Source organism: Scatophagus argus, chromosome 22 (genome assembly GCF_020382885.2).
Source record: "Scatophagus argus isolate fScaArg1 chromosome 22, fScaArg1.pri, whole genome shotgun sequence".
In the NCBI taxonomy this organism is placed as follows: Eukaryota; Metazoa; Chordata; class Actinopteri; family Scatophagidae; genus Scatophagus; species Scatophagus argus.
The window spans coordinates 6401311-6422300 of record NC_058514.1 but is presented as its reverse complement, the minus strand read 5'-3'; the positions used below and the strand labels follow the sequence as shown (position 1 = coordinate 6422300).

At 41.2% G+C, this 20990-nt stretch overlaps 1 protein-coding gene across 4 annotated transcripts; it reads left to right on the top strand.

Annotated features, from left to right (window-relative positions):
• Window positions 1–652: 652 nt before the first annotated feature.
• On the top strand, window positions 653–20419 carry pacsin2 (protein kinase C and casein kinase substrate in neurons 2). 4 transcript variants are annotated; one of them, XM_046378860.1, is made up of 12 exons: window positions 653–814; window positions 8187–8278; window positions 8558–8714; window positions 9187–9422; window positions 10987–11142; window positions 11551–11726; window positions 11839–11959; window positions 12969–13016; window positions 14212–14342; window positions 17105–17245; window positions 18316–18497; window positions 18609–20419. In XM_046378860.1, the coding sequence occupies exons 2-12, from the start codon at window positions 8222–8224 to the stop codon at window positions 18719–18721; spliced, it is 1518 nt and encodes a 505-aa protein (XP_046234816.1). In that variant the 5' UTR covers window positions 653–814; window positions 8187–8221; the 3' UTR covers window positions 18722–20419. The 4 variants fall into 4 exon arrangements, with proteins under 4 accessions (XP_046234816.1, XP_046234817.1, XP_046234818.1 ...); XM_046378861.1 differs by lacking the exon at window positions 12969–13016 and having other exon boundaries at window positions 654–814; XM_046378862.1 differs by lacking the exon at window positions 17105–17245 and having other exon boundaries at window positions 654–814.
• Window positions 20420–20990: the final 571 nt, after the last annotated feature.

The window sequence follows — 20990 nt, the reverse complement described above, 5'->3', positions numbered from 1 at the left end:
CATATACTTTTGGGGAGTGTCCTCATCATAATGATGACCCCGAGAAACTTCTCCATGGCCCTGGGCCCCAGACCTCCTGATAGGGACCAGTGCCAAAAGGGGGCCTCAGGATAATTAGCAAGAAAAAAAACTTTTCAAGGGATGTGACGTAAGGCTGCCTCGCCTCCATACTTTACATAAAGTTTTCCAATTCTAAATATTGCAAAATCGGAAGTGAAAGGATTTCAAAATACAGTTTTTGACACTTGCCTAACACTTCATGCCGTCACTCTCCTGTGTTTTGGTGCTTCTGTTGTTTCAGTTCACCAGAATTGTGGACATCCTACCATGTTATTCGAAATGACTTTAAATTAATTTCTCAACGTCGTATAAAGTATTGTTGTCATATAAAGCATTCCAGTTGTAATCATCATTTTGATGTTGTAGCTGATCGTCATCAAGCCAGTATTAATCTGTGCATGGATTAAACATGGATCATATGTTTTGTATTTAAAAGTCCAATCTGTAAAATAACTACTAACTATAACAAAGTTCCCCCATGAACGTACAACGTAGTATAAAATCACCCAAGAACAATTACCTCAAAATTATAGTCCCTGTTTTTTTTTTCTTTTTCCCCTACTTGTCTTATTTTGAAAATCTTGACAGGATGTACTCTTCAGTACTACAGCTAACTGACGACTGTGTCAGTCAGAAAATCGATGGTGCCGCTGCCGAGCAGAAAAACGGGTGGAAACATTTGTAAATTGGCACAAACAAGAGAATTAACTCTTCAGTTAAACTTAAACTACCAAGGGAAATAAAACTTTGCCAGGTAAGTTCAAACCAAGGCCTTTACCATGTTTCGTTATAACTTTTTACTAAAGGGGCTGTGGCTAATTCGCTAACATCAGAGCGGCTTAGGGGCTAACGTTAAAGTTTAGGTACTTCCCGATGGGAGAAGGTTGGTAATGTGGGGTTCATACAAGCCTCACTTAACTGACTAAAAGCCACAGTAATGCTTGAGTGGTGTCTGGTGTGTAATACGACATAAAACTGAAGTATAACCACTTCACTACTGACTGTGTCTGCAAGATGGTTGCAGTAACTTGGGTATTCAGAGTATTAAAAGTCCGGAGACTTGAGCTAAGCGAGCCCCGTTAGGACGCCTTTCACTGAATGCCTCTGTAGTTAATTTACGTCTGACTTTTGGTCTTGCGACTCAAGCTGTATCGTGTATTCTCCTCAAGACGTTTGACCACAGCTGTCTGCTTTACGCAGGGAGAGACCAGCGTTTCTTTGCATGGAGCGATAAAGGGCGGGGCAGGTTTCGCAAGTAAAGATAACCTTCTGGTCCTTGTCACGTCGTTCTGCATGGCATCATTACAACATCACCCAGTTGTTTCATTTCTATGGAGAGAGAGATGGCTCTCTGGTTTCGTTTCAGCGCTGTTCCATCTTCTCAGAGCTTTTGCGCAGTGCCAGCTGGCTGCCAAGTTCAGTCCTGTGCTGTACATTTAACCCAGGTTACATGAACAGAAAGGAAGGTTTTGTTTTTCATCAGAGTTAGGGCGTTGGTGGCCGTAATATATTTAGCTTTGGTCCTCAAATCCTCGTCAACAAACACGAGGTAATTAATCACGTGAAACAGGGAACCCCCCCCGGCATGACAAAACAGCCAGTAGTCATTATACCGAAATGAATCAGTGGACGTTATCAGTCATCACAGTCATACAGCCGTGTATTTATGGTACTTGAACATGCCTAGCGACCGTGTATCTTTATCTGTGTGGTTTCTTAGAGGGGTAGTGTTGTCGAGATTAAACCGTAGTGAAAGCTTTGAGAAAAAGCTGCTGCTTCCTATTTTGTGGGGTAGGCCATGTGAAGTGATTGCTCCGTCACAGCATGGAGCTAAACTTAGAATGGGTATTCCAGTTCAGGCTGAAGGCTCGGATCTTTTCTCGTGTATTCTCCTGAAGCACATGCAAATCCCTTACAGGAATATGTGCTGTTGTCAGTATGTGTGCACAAGATCTGCTATCCCTAAAGCTAGAATCCAAGTGTCTTTTTTTATCCACTTCTGGTGAACTTGGGGTTGATTATGGAAGCTGTAATGGGCTTTGGACTGTAATAGGCAAATATGAACAAATTAAAGCTGAAATGATAAGCAGTGAGACAGAAAATTAATTTGCATTAGGTTTTTGCGACCGTTGGTCAGACAATAAAAAAGACATTTGAGGACGTCGCATTTGAGGAGCATTTTTCTGACTAAAGTACTACTTTACTGACTAAAGTATTATTTCATAAAATAATCAGTAGATGAACTGGTACTGAAAATAGCTGTTAGTTACCGCCCTTATTCACATCCCTTCTGGTTCTTGTAGAGCAACTCCAGAAAGTTTCAAATACTTGAGTCAAGTTTTAGGTCCTTCTGTGATCTCTGTCTTTGTGAAAGAGTTTTCTAATGCGTATGTGGCAGATGAATTGTGCTCATGGCACTTTCCTGAAAAGTGTTCCTTTTTAATGGATCACATGAGACGCTACTCTGCGTGCAGGACGGAGGCTTCCACAGGAAGAGGTACCCGTCAGTTACGTCAGGATCTCCCCTTCCCTGTCATGTAATACTGAATTTCCCTCCATTATGTTCCCCTCTGTGCTGCTGGTGTGTCCAGTGGAAAATGCCTGAAAGTGTGGAACAAATGCCATTGTTTTTCCCTGACCGTGGAGCACAGGCTTTTTGAGCAGGCGGATTGGTCATTTACTTTGAGGCTACAGTTGACCTGGTGCTGATGGGCCAACGGTTTTATTGTCTGCAGTCCCGGAGCCTCTTAACCACAGCGTGGAGCTTTGTCAGTGATCATATAAAGGCTGGATAGGTGGAGGAGCGCGTAATCGAGAGAATCCACATTGGAAATGCAGTATTGCTGTGAGATCAGCAGTCCCGTGCAGCTGTTGAGCTCACATGAAGAAGGAGGGCAGGGGTGATTGACTGACAGGGAAAGAAAATCAAGGTCACGACCCACGTTTGCCATGGAAACTTCTGACCTTCAAGCTTGCGTGGAGCAAGAGAGAAAGAAGCAAGGCAATGATTGTATTTTTTCCCCTCTCGTAGCGCGGTGGGGATTTAGTGATCCTGCTGTGAAACTGCAATATTGAAGAGTTAAATCAGCTGCACTCTCGGCCTGCTGTGAGATATTGCAGGAGTTTTATGCAACAGAGGAAGGAAATGGAAACAGACAAAAAAAACCAGCCCTGGTCAGATTTTCATGTGATTAAGACATCGAGGCATTGCAAAATAGGGGACTAATTGAGAGTATTGTTTTAGGTCTGCTTGTTATGTAACCATACTCTCTTCCTTAAACCCCCATTGAGTAGCATTTACACACAGGATTTGAGTGTTTCTGTGTGTTCCTTTATTTCAGGTAATGGTCAGTAGGGCTACAACTAACAGCTATTGTAATTATGGACTCATCTGATGATTATTTTCTCTACACCACTTTCTCTATTGATTGTTTGGTCCGTTAAATGTCAGAAAAATACTTAAAGACATCCATTACAATTGCTAAAGCAAAGATCTTCACTTTGCTGTCACAGTTAGTCACTTCATTGATCAGTAGGTTGTCAGAAAATTAATCTGCAACTGTTTTAATAATCGTTGATCATTTTACAGAACAAAAATGCCAAAAATTCTCTGGTTGCAGCTTCTCTAATATAAACATTTGCTGGATTTTCTCTGTGAACTGAATTCTCTTGGATTTTGAACTGTTTGTTGGACAAAACAAGATATTTGAAGACACCAGCAAGGAAAAAATGAAGGGCATTTTTCACTATTTGCTGACATTTCATTGAGAAAATTGCTTACAGATTAATCAACACTGAAAATGACAGCTTGAAACAGTTGTGTGTGTGTGTGTGTGTGTGTGTTGGGGAGGGCAATAACACCAGTTGGTTCCTCCTGTATTTAAAACCCTGGAGAAATAAGTCATGCATTCTTTGCACTGACTAAATATGACACAGCAACCCTCTACCACTTACTACACACACACACACACACACACACACACACACACACACACACACACACACACACCTACACCTACACCTCTACCTCTCCTCTCCAGCAGTCACTGATCAGCAGGCCAGGCAGACTGAATGAAACTGTGTGACGTTGATATGCCGATGTCCTTGTCCACTCCTTGATAAGCACCACTCAGACTGGTTCCCTGACACCCTGATTATATTTTTCACCCTCTCACACAAACACACACATTCAGGGCATGTATACCTGTCAGTCGTGTGTTTCCTGTTGTTTCCTGCTCCTCAGCTCCATTCATGAAGCTGTTTCAGTGTGGTGCCCCCCAGAGCTCTGTGGGAAACGTAAGCACAGGATGAATACTCAGTTTGTTGGTGGTTTCTGGTTAAAGACCTTGTACACAAGGGCTTGTTTTTCCAGCATTTTGCACATCTTGTCGCTTCTTTTGGTCTTGGTGTCTTTTTCATCTGTGTCTTATCTTCCTGCCCCTGTGCTGGTTGCCAAGGTCATTGGCATTTTAGCACAGTAAGCATTCATGTGCTTTTAATAACACCCATGGTCGTCTCTTGGTTTTACTTTCTCAGTATCTTACCCCCTCTCTTCTACTTGCTTTACCAGGCAGCTGCTTCTCTGCTACAAAGTACTTTTATCTATTAGCCGTACTTGAAATGTGTGTGTTTGCAGAGCGAGTTAGAGGGGTAGTGACAGTGTGGGAACTTGCCTGACATGCCAGTGTTCAGTTTAGTTATGGTAGGATCGAGGAACGCATGTGGTCGCTTCTATCTTAGGGCTGTTGTGTGCAACTGAATTCCAGCACACTCGGTACATTTGCTCATCAGACTTCAGTCGATATCATTGTTGTGTTTGATTATGCAACCACTGAGCCTCCAATCTCAGAAGCCCAATTCAGCCGAGTTTATGCAGGCTTGATGAAATCATGCTTGTGTTGGCAGCGAAGATGATCGCGTTTATATTTCTCACTTCAAATTTAGATGACAAGAATGTAAATCCAGATTATTATTTCCACATCTATTTTTACTGTTCGCTGCAAATTCTCATTCTTACCGTGCGTTCTTTTGTGCATAGCAGCATCCAGTGTTGGATTTTCCAGCGTTCTCTCAAAGAGTGACAAATTGAATGGACTTCAGACCTTGACTGAGTCAACAGCATTGTTTACAGTTCTGGGTCAAGCCCTGTTCAATTGTTTAATGCAGTGTGCTCCCGTGTCCTACAGAGCCAAGGGTGCGCAGACGGCTGTTTCTGTTTGCCACTGATTACCGTACATCAGGTTTGGGAAAGAGCTTTTGTGATGAAGGAATCCCCAGTGAATTGTTTGTGGCTTAAGATGTTCTGACTCATTTTGCTAATGTAGTTTAAGTGGGGGTTTTTTTGTTTGTCTTAATGGGTGCACGTCATTTAGTTGATCCTGCACATGATTCATTCTCAAAACATTCTAGTGTGTAACTATCTTGTAAAAGATCAAATGTAGTGCAACTCAGCCATTACTTGGTGTGCGTACCAAAAGAGTAATGCGTTGATAACTAAAATTGTCTTTTGTTTAAACGTGTTTTATGCTGCTTGGCAGCGTTAAATGTCAGAAGACTTGTTGCCATGTTTAGAGAAGATATTTGTGGCTTGTTCCATTTGTCCCTCGTGTGTCTCTGTCTGGTGCTGCAGCAGTGATTGGTGAATGACAAATATGGACAGCTGGTGGGGAAATGCAGAAGAGACAAGAGGACAACACTGTCCTGGATAATATGTGATTTTTTGCTTACGAGGGTTTGAATAAACAGAAAACGTCGGACTTCTGCCCTATATGTGTGCAAACAATATTAATAATATTCAGATTAAGTTACTGAGTCTAAAATATTGTGATGTGAGATGATGAAAGATGCTCTACATGCTCAGCAGTGTTTATTACCATGGCTATCTTTATGAGGAAGTTGAGTAAAATTAAACATGTGGTTTTCTGTAGAAATGGTGACAGCATCTGTTTGTATGTGTGTGCACGTGCGTGTGTGTTTGGCTGTTTGGCTGATCTGATTGTAAACTACAAATACAGTTAAAAGCCAGATTGTTCCTCCGTTAGCACTGACCACAATACTATCCTTTGTCCAAGTCCTGCCCTGGAGGGCACGGACCACTGACCATTGACCAACACACACACACACACACACACACACAGACACACACACACAGAGAGACACACACAGAGACACACGCAGACACACCAGCCCTTATGCTGTTTCAGTCAACTGAAAGAGGCCTTGTGTGATCACACTTAAATGCGCCCTGTGTGATCCAATCACAAGTGGAAGGCTCATGATTAGAGATGGGTATTCTGATATTATTGGTGTTTGAATGAGTGTGACTGATTATCAGAGAGAAAGATGGAGATAAAGTGCCTGAAATCTCAAAGGTGTAATAAATGTGCAATGAAATGAAAGTTTACATGAAACTTAGAAACAAATAACTTTTTACATACTAGAAAAACACCCCACAGCTGGTTTGTTTTTTGTTATGCAGTAACTTCCTGCATGGCTGAGCTCCAGGGCTGCAATGCACTTCGTTATCAATTAATTCAGCAATCATTGCTTAAGTAATGAATCAGTCATGTGACCGATTTACTGTGAAAAATACTATTTGGTTAATGTTCTCTTTAATAACTAATCAATGACTTGTATGACCTCTGTTTAGTTTTTCCTTTAGCGGTCGCAGTTTTCCTAGAGGTGCAATTGAATGCGAGCTGGAAAATAAAATCCGATCTTGAGGGAGTCACTTGAGATGCATTTGAGACGAGTTCTGACGCCTGCGGTCTGTCACAGCTGGACGTAAACACACCCTGAATATATACGGTTACAAGATATTAGATCTGAAGAGGGCCAGTCAGAGCTGCAGAGAGAGGGGAGATGTTCCAGACTGATGGAGACGGGAGGAGAGAGTGAACAGAAGAGGATGAGGGTAGAGGAATAAAGAGAGACTGTTTGTGGGCCTGTTGAGTTTGACATGATGGACGTGAGGGGAGAAGAGGGGGAGTGGAGAGTAATAGAGGACTGATTGTCATACCCGTTTAAGGAAACGGAAGCAGCCTGCTGTGCGCCTCTTGACAGTTTCTTTTTCTCTCTCTCTGTCAGTAACACACACACACACACACACACACACACACACACTCTCTCACTCACACACTCAGTAAAGCAACTTCTGTGGTTTGAATCTGTCTTGTCTTGACGGAAGTGAGTTAATAGAAATGGCTGAAACCGCCCACCTGCTGCCTGGATTATCAAACCAGATCACACACACTTTCACTCCTCTTCTCCTTCTACATCTGTTTGTATCACTTCTTAGAACTATTTCTTATTTTACTCGCAGTACTTGTTCACACTCATCTTGGTGTCTGACACCTGTAGTCACGGCGGAGTGTCGTTGTGACAGAATGGATGTTGTTGTGCTTCAGCTGTTGGTTTCGTGGTACGTTTAGAGAGAAGTGTTAAAAAAAGGATTTAAAAGGTGTGTTTCCCTTCCTATTTGCTGTATATGTTTAGTAACTCAGCTGTCTTAAATGCTGGCTCGTTCAATGCTGTATTTGTTAAACTTTGTCTGAAAAAAGTTGAACAAGAGTAGTTTATAAGGTGGAGTATTTATGGATAAATGGAATCTGACTTGTAGGGCTGTAGAAAACTAAGCCATATAATAGTCTTTAAAAAGTCATTATTCAACTGTAGGAGAGATGGAGGCATGAAAGGCACATACGGATGAAAGAAGAAAAATAAATCTCCTGCACACAGTCAACACCAACAGCTTATTGACTGAAAGCAGGACTGACACCACAAACTTGTTTTTCTGATCAAAATATTTGCACATTTTCTGTTGTCGCAGCTTTAGGAAAAAAATAAAATGAAAAGAATTAAAAACAAAAAAAGTCTACCTATTCTTTTGTGTCAGTAAAACTGTGTCTAGCCGATCATTTATATTTTCTTCTTGATAAATGAGTAAATGAGTAGTAGTTTATGTGTCTAAATTTTGATGATATGATACATTAACTTTTTTTTTTTGTTGTTTTTATCCCTAAAAAATTCTGGTTGCAGTATCAGACATTTGACGCAAGTGAGCTTAGAGGGCGGTTTAGTCACATTCATTGATTAATATTTTATTTTTTCTGTACGTGTTTTTCCAGGCCCGACACACTGAGTGTAACTCAGGGCAGCAGCGATGTCCGGCTCCTACGATGACTCCATGATCGATGTCTCCAGTGACAGTTTCTGGGAGGTGAGACCCACACGATGCTTGAATCCAGGATCGCGGTCTTCCAGAAACTTTTACATTTCAGCATTAACTGATGAAAAAAGAAAGTATCAAGCAGATATTACTACAGCACATACACAACCCAATGATGCTTCAGTAAATTATACTCTCTGGTTTAAATAAATTAACTAAACTCAAGGGAGCTTCAAGGAAATTGCGTGTGACCCTTGAAATAACTAAGATTATTGATTATTCGATAATCTTTTCAACATTGTTGCTGTTTTCTCTGTTGCTGGATGTCAGGTCGGTAACTACAAGCGAACAGTGAAACGGGTAGACGATGGCAACCGGCTCTGTAATGATCTGATGAACTGCCTTCATGAGCGGGCACGTATTGAAAAGTCTTACGCACAGCAGCTCACAGAATGGGGGAAGCGCTGGCGGCAACTCATAGAAAAAGGTAAGAAAAATAACAAACTCAGACTTCACATTGAATGTCCTGTAGTAGTTTTACTTGCATAATATTGACAAAAATGTTTTCATTTTATTTAAAATGTCACAGGGATTGTGCTCTTTACTCCCTTGGAGAAAATATTAAAGTGACATATTTTGTCATTGGAGGGAACTCACTCCAACGAAATTTGTTCTCTGCATTTAACCCACCCAAGTGACGTGCACACACACACAGCAAACCCGGGGCAGTGGGCGACCGCGTGCAGCGCCCGGGGAGCAGTGGGGGTTAGGTACCTTGCTCAAGGGTACCTCAGCCATGGACACCGGGACGGGGAATCGAACCAGCGATCCACCGGTTACGGGTCCGACACCCTAACCGCTGATCCACGACTGCCCCAGAAATATATTAAACCTTTTCCATAAGAGCTCCAAGAGCTTGACTTTCACAGACACTGACTGGTAAATAACTCTTTCCTCAGGCCCTCAGTACGGTACATTGGAGCGGGCTTGGTCTGCTCTGTGCACAGAGGCAGAAAAGGTGAGTGAGCTCCACATGGAAGTGAAGGCAGCACTGATGGGAGAAGACTACGAGAAGCTGAAGAACTGGCAGAGAGACGCCTACCACAAACAGATGATCGGTGGCTTCAAAGAGACTAAAGAGGCTGACGACGGCTTCCGCAAGGCTCAGAAGCCCTGGGCAAAAAAACTCAAAGAGGTCTGGATTTCAACCTTGTCAGGAAGTCACAAGATGATACCATAGTGTCATGTGTAGCAGTTGTTTAAAGTAATTTTCATCAAACGTGTTCTCAACTATAGACAGCAAAGCAGTTACCACACTGATTACAGCCTACAACTATCAATTTTACCCTTCAGTTCACATGGTTACATATTACTGACTCATCATTGTTTTCCCTGCATGACTCCCTGACAACTAAACAACAGAGCAGATGCACATTTGCAACTTCTTCACCTTGACTAAGAAGCTTGTGGTTAATGTTAGTGTGCCAAGGTGGCAGCTGGTTATTGTATCCTGTAGTTACTTTACTGTCAAGCAATGGAAACATGGAAGGTTTGCAGGTAGTCTGGCACCTTGTAGGTCACAATCAGGTCAATGTATTTCCTACTACTGCTTTCATTTTAGCAGCCTGTTTATGCACATTCCTTTGGGTTTCTGTGTGTGCATGCAAGTATTTGTGTGTTCAAAGGTGCCTTGTCCCCCCCCTTCCTGTGAGTGTGTGTGTGTGTTTGTGTTTGACTATGTGTAGTGACATCCTGGCCTAGTCATTGAACAGGAATAGAACAATACAGTTTTGTGGCCATAGTGACTTATTGACTGACCTGACAGATCGAGACAAGTGGTACAGGACAGGGAGGAAATGAGGCTAATTAACTGGGTTAGAAAATGGGCGGCTGACACGGGTGATGTGGACAGTATGTCAGTAATAAGCACATATGTGCTAAATTAGATACAGTGTTTAACTAAGCTGCCATGTGTTTTAGTGGATTAAAATATTGTTTTCTGAACTTCATTATGGGAGAACACTCAATTCACTTGTTATATCAGGGAGGAGGACACTCTGCTGCCCTTGTATTTGAAGTGCCCTCTACTTATGACCTCAGTCATTGTTCAATATTGACATGGCTGCTCTGGCCTTGGCCCAAGTTACACTGGGCACTGCCCAGGACACTTCAGATAGAACCACAGTGGATGAATTCACCTCCTGAATACGTTTGAATGAATCTGAATGTACATAAAGTGGCAGAGGAGTGGTTCATTCCTGTTGTTGTGAACGCGTCACACATAATCTTAGTCGACATCAGTGTTTCCATGTTCCCACCCCTCACATGAGTTGGTTATTATTCATCTACTCCAGCCTTTAAGTGTCTGTGGCCTCAAATTACTGAGCTCCTCTGAGTAAGACACTGATTGTAGTGATTCTAAAAATGGCAAATGGCACATATATAGTCAGACTTTTAGGTTCTGATGTGAACATATTATCAGCCATGTTAACACAGAAAAATCATAAGTTTCCACAAAGATATTCTACAAAATTACAGGTAGACAGCAATCCGCGCACACATTTTGGGAACTTACAGCCATGTTTAAGATAGTTGGCAGCAGTTATCTTCTTAAGAGACGTTAGTGTTACTATTGGATCAAAAATAGAATTCTTTGAGTGACTGTCTTTGGTTAAACCACTCAGTCAGACACCGATCTTTGCTCACTTTGGCTCACTGTCACCATTGCCTGTGTTTTATTTTATCGGTTGAATCTACAGATGGAGACGATGAAAAAATCTTACCACGCTGCATGCAAAGAAGAGAAACTGGCAGCCAGCAGGGAGACCAACAGCAAACTGGAGAGCAACAACAACCCTGAAGCCCAAAAGAAGCTCCAGGAAAAGGTGGAGAAGTGTCAGCAGGAGGTGCAGAAGGTAGGGCTTCCTTTGGAAAAAGACTAGGTGACATTTCAAGATTGTGTGATACCTTGGCTTGAAAGTGAAAGATGCTACAAGCCCATTGTAGGTCCAATACGTAAATCTTTTGTCATGCTTACGAGCTGTAAATCCTTACAATTGGGTGTACACCAACCTATTAAGATCATAGTCAAGTTGTTTCATAATAGTCTTTCAGATCAGAAAGAACTAAAACCTTTTAATTCTTGGTAGGTGTAAAGTTTTTCATATTCCTGAAACTCTTTACTGCTTCTATAGCTGTTGACTAAAAAGGTAGAAAACCCTCTGTAGAACATTCATCTGAGCTGATGCTATGCATGAACTACAATTTAAGTATGGTATTAAATTCCATCTTTGAACCTCACTTTATTCCTCTCTTTCTCCCAGACTAAAGAACGCTATGAGAAATCCCTTGAAGAGCTCGACAAGTTGACCCCTCAGTATATGGAGAACATGGAGCAGGTGTTTGAGCAGTGGCAGCAGTTTGAAGACAAACGGATCCGTTTCTTCAGAGAGCTGCTGCTGGAGGTTAAACAGCACCTGGATCTTTCATCCAATCACAGGTCAGACACAGGACAGCATAAAATGACTCTTTGTCACAGAGATGACTGTTGCAGCTGATGAACAGTGCGTTGATACATGCTTGAGATGTCAGGTACAATATTGTCTCCCTAGATTCCAGACAATCTACCACACGCTGGAAGACACAATCTCTGCTACTGATGCTGAAGATGACCTGAAATGGTTCCGGACCAATCACGGGCCTGGCATGCCAATGAACTGGCCCCAGTTTGAGGTACTACATCTTTGATTTATACTGATAAAAAAGTAGAAGATAAAGAGGAGGAGGAAGAAGAAGGAGGAGGGCTAAATGTTTGATGGAGGAGGAATGAAGGAAGACCATCCAGAGTGACTGTCAGTTGGTTCCCCTAAAAAATTTCATGTCACAGACCCACAAAAAGACACATTAAATCATGATCCCTCACTTTATTTAATCACATGAAAGCTCAAGGGAGTGCTGTATTAGTTATTAAAGACCATTGGTGCTCTCCTAGGTCCAACTGTGAGAACCACAGGTCATTACAACAGCAGACATGAGTCGTGTAGAAAAATGTTAAATAGTAAGTATTAACATTTATTAACAGTAAGTAAAAACAAACACAGAGGGAAAAAAGCATCAAGGGCAGCATTGCCATAGATTTTTGCAATGTCACATGTGGCCCAAGCAGCAGGAGTTACAGCCCAGTTTCATTTTTGTCATTGCAAAGTATGACGTTCGGGGCGAAGAAAATCTGTCCTCTGAGTCAGAGTGGCAATGAGAGTATGTAATCCTTCCAGCAGAAAGTGAAATGCGAAAAAGAGGAGGAGAAGGCAAAAGAAAAGCTGCACTCGTTTGCAGTGCTGCAATTTATCATGCTTGCATAACGTAGCTGTTCTAGTGAGGCCAATTCTTCCACTTACATCATTACCAGGTTACCCAGGCGTTTTTTCTTTCTGAGAACTGCTTTGTTTTTAAAGGAAAACAAAGAAAGAGCGAGACATAACTTGTCGGACAGTTTTGACAGGGTAGATCAACAAAAACAGTGCGGCGTGCCAATATCTTAAATATTTTTCTAAGCTGGTGGCTCTAGCTTGTTATTAGAGCGATCCCTGAATAATTTGCAAGTGTGTGATTTTTTTTTTTATTATTATTTTTTTTTTTAACTAACATTTCTGCAGCTTACAGTGTATCATCTACAGTGTTAGGCTGTGTTGTCCCCATTAACCCTGCTCTACACCTGCTTCCTTTTCCCCATGTCTGACAGAATTTGGACTGGTCGTGTCCTCGCTCCTTTAAAAGAAGGTCCATTTTAGTGAGTTCTGCATGAGAGGGCTGTTCTTTTCACAACAGCCATGGGGGGGGAGATCCTTTTAACTCTCTCACGCCTTACTGCTTCCATCTGTATGTGTGTGTGTGTTTGAGGTGGTTGTGTTGATTATCTTGTCTTAAAGTTTCAAAGAATAATGACGAGGCAAACATGCACATGGTACATGCAGATACGGCAGCACCGTCCCAGCTAATGTGGGACATATCCACTGCTGTACCCTGTACCTGATAACTACACAAGGTTTACATACCTTTTCCTGGCTATCTAAACTTCTAGATTTACGCAACACAGCTCTGACTGTCTGTCCTCTCTGACCTTTGAGCTCTGACCCCTCAGTGGTCCTTCCACTCATTATTCTGTCCATGTGAACCCTGCGGTGTATCACATGATACCACCACAGCCCAGCAGTGAGCCTCATGAGGTCATGAGCCAGACGGAAAGACCTTTTGATCTCTAAGAGTTTGAGACTCGATAAATCTGAGGGGTCATACAAGCTTTGTTGGGAAGCGCTGAAGTCATACTTTCTATTGTAATATGTGGTTTACATGAAAGAGGGACAGCGCGATTGCTGTCTGAATTCTGCGGATTTATTCGAGAGGTCTAGCTCCGGCACAAGATTGATATCATGCTGTCATGTCTGGATGGATGCTGGAAAATTCCAGTATAATTTTAATAAGCTTTTTAAAATGTAAATCATTGTAAATTGTAGTCTTGTTCTCCAAAAATAAAATTCCAGGAGCCAGTCTTATTGGGGGGAAGGGAGGGGGCTACATTTATAATAATAATTTTAAAAAAAGCATTTTCTTGTCTATAACTGTCATTATATGGTATGTGTCGTCTCTGTTTTTCTCCCTGGTAAGCCTCTGGTGGAGGGGAAACTCCTTGGTTCTGTATTTCTTTCCATCATGGTTGTCTCTCATTGGATCAGGCCTATACTGTACTGTATAAACAACAAAATGCATGTACAGTTTCAAAACCCAGAGTCTGTGTCACAGCCTGAGAAATGTTTGACTTGTTTTTGGACTGTGTTGAAGTGTGTGTATGTTGCTGTGCACATGCCTGCAACTTGTTCTCCCACTGCTATCTGTAAAGACATGTTTTGAACCAAGCTCGACCACTCAGTTGGCCAGCTTTAGACGGTAAGACTTCACTCTATAATGTGTGCCTGTTTGCGTACCAGGACTGGTCTGTAGACCTGAACCGAACCCTCAGCAGACGGGAAAAGAAGAAGCCATCGGAGGGCGTCACTCTGACGGGCATCAGTCAAACTGGGTCAGACCAGCCCGTTCAGCCTGCCAAGTCCAGCAGCAGGTAGATATCTGAGATCTCACTGACTCACTTTTTCTGTTCCTAACAAACACACAGCAAACTTAGCATGTGTTCTGAAATTCACACACACAAACACACGTACACTCTTGTCTTCCTCATACAAACTCCCCACATCAGAGTTCCCTTAAGGAATTCTTGTAAAAAGTCACACGGAGGAAGCTCTGGGAGTGACAGCCGTTTCCATGGTTACAGTAAACATTTTGTCACAGTTTGTTGGGAAAGAATTTATCCCCGTGAGACTGGAATCGGCTGGTACATAGCTGACTGAAAGCCAAAAACTAATGTGGAAATATTGCTCGCACACACACGCGCGCACCAAGACCTTTGTAGCATGAATATTACTACTGCAAACTTCAAAGAAATCGGGATTAGTTGTCAAGTCAACCAAAAAGAACTATTGAAAGAAACTTCAACTAAGTTTTTATGGCACAACGGTAACGGTGCGTAATTTTGTTTGAGATTTAAGCGACAATGTTGTCAACAAGTTTATAATAATTGCTTTAACCCTTATCTAAAGACACAGTGGAATTAGACTGCTGCTCTGTCAAGGTTTACAGCCACTTCATGTTTGATTGGCAGATTTTAGTAACATGATGTAATATTTCTAAGCCCAAGATAAGATAATACCTCCTTGCAGAGAAGTGCATCTGTGGTGTTGTGGCAACAGCACCAAGGACTTTAGCAGAGGTTCATGGAAACGGCACCAAACAGCTGATTACGATTATAGCTTGTCATGTATCCATCATCTCAGTGAAAAAGCTCATTGCACGGCCAATGTTCAGAGATACATTCGTAAAGATATGTTTTCAGCTTTACTTGGAAATGAGAGGAGATGTTGAGCTAACTGCAGAAGTTGCTATGTGTGTGTTATTGTTCAGGCTTTTAGGTGAGGTTAGCTGAGGTTTTCTTGTTCAGTCTGTTAAAATGACATTGATTTTTCACCTTCATTTGCAGCTTGATCATAAGGTTCCCTCATTTTAATGCACAAACACTTGCTAACATGAGTGCAAAGTGGTGTGTATGCAGAGCGTGTTGAGGAGTCAACAGAGGGAATGTCAGGCATGGAAAGCATTTGACCCCTGAACTTGAGAAAGTTGACTCCCTCTCTAACAGCTAGCGTTAACAGCGTATTGTTTTCCTGTCACTTCCTACATCTGTGGGAGTGACTGGAGCATTTTGTTTATGTACAGAGTTTGGATAAGGTGAAATGGAAAGAATTTGTTTTATCTTTCAAAAACAGACTTCACTATGAAGGTTGGTTGACTTATCTTGATTGTAGTTACAATAATGTTTTATCAGCATCAGAAAGCCGGTGCGCCTATCCCGTTTTGATTTTTCCTTCATCTATTGTCTGAAACTCAAATGAACCTACTGCATAAGACAACTCTTTGAATACATATGCTCATAGATATAGGGGCAGGTTTGTTTGTTGATTGAAGCCATCCAAAGTATCATTATGCCCAGCTCTCAGCAGAACTGTGTTTGTTGTAATAACTTGTGGAGGAGCATGGCATGACCATACAAACAAAGGCGTTCACATTTCTCGGCTTCACAGGCTTCATAGAGGCCAACTAATAGATACTGCTGTTCATGGTCCAATAATTCTGTAAACAGAGTGTAGAAACCCTGTGTTTCCTCTGATACAGGAGGAGGGCTAGTGTAAGTTTTGTTTTTTGATGCGGAAAGAATGGTAGGAAATAAATGTCCCCCATGTGACGTCCAAATAAAGATTCCCAACCCAGTGCTGACAGCTAAGTGTTTCATGTGACAGAAAGGAAGTGTCGCTTTGGGGTCTTTGCAGCTTTGTATTACCGTAATTTCCAGACCACTGAGCACACTGGAATATAAGCTGCACCCACTAAATTTGAAAACAAAAAACTTGTTCATATATAGGCCACAACTGTCAATAAGCCGCAGGTGTCCACGTTGTCAGTCTCTGTTTCGTTGTCGCTCTCAATGTCACTTTCGTCTCAAGGCAAAATCCATAAATTAGCCGCATCATTGTTTAAGCTGCAGATTTCAAAGCGTGTGAAAAGTGGCTTATAGTCTGGGAATTACGGTAATTATGATGTACATCACCTGTAGGATTTAGTGGAAGCGCTCGAATCACAACAAGTCAACAAGTTGTTGTTATCGTGATGTCTTCAGTATGTGTGTTTAATTTAAAACACAGTTGTTTTGTTGTCTGTTTGCGCTGTCTTGTTGTTGTTACTTACGGAGAAATACAATAATTACTGGGTCCTCTGTTTGTTGAAACAAAGACACAGTTAACTGTTCAAATCATCAGTCATCACTGCTCTTGTATTGAGCTCATTAGTCTACACATTATAAGAAAGAATGTAAGATCGTAATCTTATTTTATTCGAAGTAACACACATGCATTCACAAGCCCCACATGAGATTTATCTTTTGTTGTTCGTATTTTCACACAATTCACATATGTTTTGATTTCCATGTTCAGTACACTGAAACAAGCTTTTTGGATGACGATGAACGTTTGCTGCATGCACAATACCTTGAATATCAAATAGGCTGAATCTGCTGCGTTTCAATATATCCCAGTTATGATAGGTCCACGGGAGTATTTGCTATTAAAACCACACATCAACTGTTAACATCCCCTTTGGTAGCTTCGTCACTCTTTGAACTTGTCCACAGGTCATGTATGTCACAGGCGTGTCTTTGTATGTGTATGTATGTGCACATGTCAGCAACCCATCTCTCACTGTGCCCCATGTTGTCAGCCTGACTGTGCCCACTAAAACAGCACCCGTGGGCTCAAACCCCTTTGAGGATGACGAAGACGAGGAGGAAGAGGAGGAGGTGGTCGTGGAGCAGCGGACCACAGTCAACCACAACAGTGTGAATAAAGAGGAAATAAAAACGTTGGTGAACAGGAGAAAACACTCCTCTCCCGCCCAAAACCTCCCTGCCCTTTCTGTTTCTATCTTTGTTTCATGGATCGCCATTCTTACCATCTCTCTGTCTTGGTTACTTTGCTCCTTTCTTCCTTGTAACCCTTTCTCCTCCCTCAGGTGGCAGGTTGTTGTGTTGCTCTGCATGGTCAGTGGAAATTGCATTGCACACAAAGCCAGTGTGTGTCTGTCCTCCTTCGCTGTCTTGCAGAGCATTAAATGTCATGCGCATGGGAGCGCATGTCTCTGCTGTGGGAAATCCAACATGTTTCTGTCTTACAGTCAGATCTAAACATTGACTCATTTATACACATGTACAGAGATGAGTTGTTCATATCAATTGACCGACAAGTATCGGGCTGAATAACATCAAAAGGAATGCACATGCAAATACAAATGCATGGAAGAACAGTTAATATACAGATAAGTGAATCCAGTCTTTGGGCAAACCGTCATCCTGCGGTGAAGGACACTGTGAATAGATCTGACTGTAAATCCTTCATGTGTGTGCTGGTGTGTGTTTACTGTTTTTCAGCTTCTAACTCTTGTCAGAGCCGAGTTCTCTCTTGTGTTTAGGTGGCTCCCTCTGTTGGCCGTTCAGGTTAAAATCCAATCATGCATTCACAACAATGATTTGTCTTGCTTGGTCTCATGTTGCCGTATTTTCCACACGCCTTTCGATATGTGGTCATGTTGTTTTGTTGCGTTGCCTTCCCTCATCAGTGCGCACACTCTCATTTGATTTCTAAGTGTCATCTTAGCGATTTTTAAGCCACTTTGTCATGCTGCTTGCTTTTGTAGCACTGGCACCATAAGTAAGCATGTTTTCCATTTGTTGAGAGCTGAAATGAGGATATTTTCAGGACGAATCACAAAGCTGTCCCCGGATTTGAGTTTTTTACTTTATGTCACGCTGTGTTTTATTTATTTTTCTCACTTTTCTAGCTTTAAACCTTCGTCCCTGCTTTGTCCCGTCGATGAGGTCCTGAGATAAAAATGACAACACATTTTTGAAATGGCTCTTTTGTCTGTCTGTCCAGTGCGGGCAGTATGGAGAAGACACCAGACTGGTCGGATGAAGACACGGGCGGTAACCCGTTCTCCGCAAACGGCAATGGGAATCCGTTTGAAGATGAGCCAGCTTCCCCAGTCATATCTGTGCCAGTCAAAGCCCTCTATGATTATGAGGGACAGGAGCAGGATGAGCTGAGCTTTAAAGCAGGTATATAACAAATTTTTTTTTTTAAAAAAAAGCAAAACGTATTGCTATTCTGACAGATCTCAGTAAGTTTCTGGAGTGCAAATATTCATGTCTTCCTCCTTGTTTCTCCAGGGGACGAGTTCACCAAAATTGGAGAGGAAGACGATCAGGGTTGGTGCAAAGGCCGGCTCAAGGACGGACAAATAGGCCTCTATCCTGCCAACTATGTTGAAGACATCCAGTAGAGGATTGCCACAAGTTCAATCAATGTGAAGAAAGAAGAACGTGTTGTGTTGCGAAATGAGAGCACGACTGGAAACGCTCTGGTTTATTTTCAACCCTTTTCTCCCTGTTGGTGAAGACTGGACTGGTGTGGGAGAAGGACAGAGAAGACGCAGAAGACAAAAGGACTACATGAGATTTTGAAGATCACAGAGAAAAAAATTGCTGTTAGTGTAAGATGTGTTACTTAGAATACAATTTATACTGTTACAAAAATAATAGCTTTTCAAGTATATATATGAGACAAGATTCAGTGAAAATTATGTCAGTTTATATATAGTTTAAGCGAAACACTGGGATAAAAGTCTGACACATCGCCTTGCAATGTTACATGCAGCCTTAATAAGTAAGCCACTGTGGATTCATTAAGGGAGATGACCCTCTTTATAACCATAATTTTCTATTTTTAGGTTTTAAACCTTTTCTGCCTCTTAGAATCCAGTCCATAAATATTAATTGTTTGATTTTTTGGGGGAGGACAAAGTAGGCTCTTATATTGTGTCAAATTTAACTTGATTTTATACTAGTGCTTACATTTTTCTGTTATTCCTTTTCAGGGTTTTGTTTTTCAGTTTAGCTCTTCTGGTTGTTTTATAAGGAATGATGAAGCCTCATCCTGACGTAGTTCTCATTTAGTTCACAGTGGGTGGGGTCCTCTAGTCACTGCAATTGAATGTATATTCACTGATTGTATTCTCTCACTTACTGATTGTTCACTTTTGCTGATTTTTGCAGCCACTGACCCATTAACCCCTTGAGCAACTTGTCCTCAAGCTTTTCACACAAACCTGTCTGCTTTCTGTTGATTGTAGATTGTAATACTATATGGGTTTATTTTTCATGTAACACTGAAGATTTTCACTTTGTCACTTGAAGCTCCATGTTTCAGTTCCTCTCACTTGTTGAAAGTCAAGTTATGGGAGAATATTTTAGTGTTTGTCTTACATATGTTACAAGTTATAGCAATAAAACCACAGCCAAGGCTGGCGTTGCATACATGCATGTAAATAGCCTTGATGAAACATATTAGAACAAAATAAGCGTTGAGATCAGATGATATGTAGTTGGAAATTGATGATTGTTAATTTATGATGCCACAAGTGCTTTTGTTTTACTCTTGTTAGAATGCTGTGACTGAATCAGTTTGTATAGTAATTGAATATTTTATGGCAAATATCCCTTGAATCTGTTATTTTGTTATATTTGTAAATATGATTATTTTTCCCTTCACGGAGGGCCATACTCATTGACACAATCGACAAATACCATGTGAATAATTATAGATTTCCTAGCAGGAGGTATGACATGAATGCATATAAGTAATTTCAAAGTATCGAGTTTTAAACAAATGTTTTGATCATCAAGTTTTTTTTTTTGGCTTGCATTTTTTTTGTGATGAATGGCAGGCTTTTCTTGTGCAAGCTCTACATTCATTAATTTCCCAGTGTAACAATGAAATCTTTGAAAAATGTAATTTGATGCCTTCAACTGCAGCACGAGAGGAAAATGAATTTTGTCGTCTTTAATAATAAGAGGAAAGGAGATGTTTTGCCATGTTTTCAGGGCATGCTGTCATCAAAATGCAGCAACAGCTGTACTTGCACAGTAAAGTTTGTAAATGTTGTCCCACAACATAATAAATGAATTTATCAGGAAAAAAATATTTTGTCTTTGTCTTTAGTACTGATATTTCTTACATTAGATTATTATTGTGTAAAGATACTTTAACTAATATAAACTGTGCTACTTAATCTAACTAGTTTATTCATGCAGCCAAGTGAGGCAAAGTTACAGACATTCAGTACGCCAAACCTAACCACAGAGTTCTACAAGAGTTCAAAGTTTGTGCAGTTTTGTAGTGCAGGGCCACCATGAGATGCTGTAAAATAATGAGTTCACCTTTAGTTTAGTTAGTTTTGTTGTCGGTACACTGAAGAAAAATCCACCTTCCAACTGCTGATATCTCATAGATTTTGACAAAAACTATTTTGATGCAAGACCAAATTGACCGAAGGACTACGTATTCCTTCAAACCACTTCCAAAGCAGAGAGGTCAGAGATTATGATAGTTATGTAATTTAGTTATTCAGATTGAGCTGACCCTGAAAGGTAAACTTGCCAAAGTCGATGTAACCTCATGTAACATACTCAAACATATCTATATATTAAACAAAGGAACAGAAATTCACATAAAATGTGTATGAATGAGTAGTCATCATTCACAAAAAAGTA

Bases quoted from the DNA above. Each gene is read 5' to 3' on its own strand.
- pacsin2 (XM_046378860.1), top strand. From the start codon at position 8,222: ATGTCCGGCTCCTACGATGACTCCATGATCGATGTCTCCAGTGACAGT. The intron at 8,279-8,557 runs GTGAGACCCACA...GCTGGATGTCAG, and splicing joins CCAGTGACAGTTTCTGGGAG to GTCGGTAACTACAAGCGAAC. The intron at 17,246-18,315 runs GTTGGTGAACAG...CTGTCTGTCCAG, and splicing joins AATAAAGAGGAAATAAAAAC to TGCGGGCAGTATGGAGAAGA.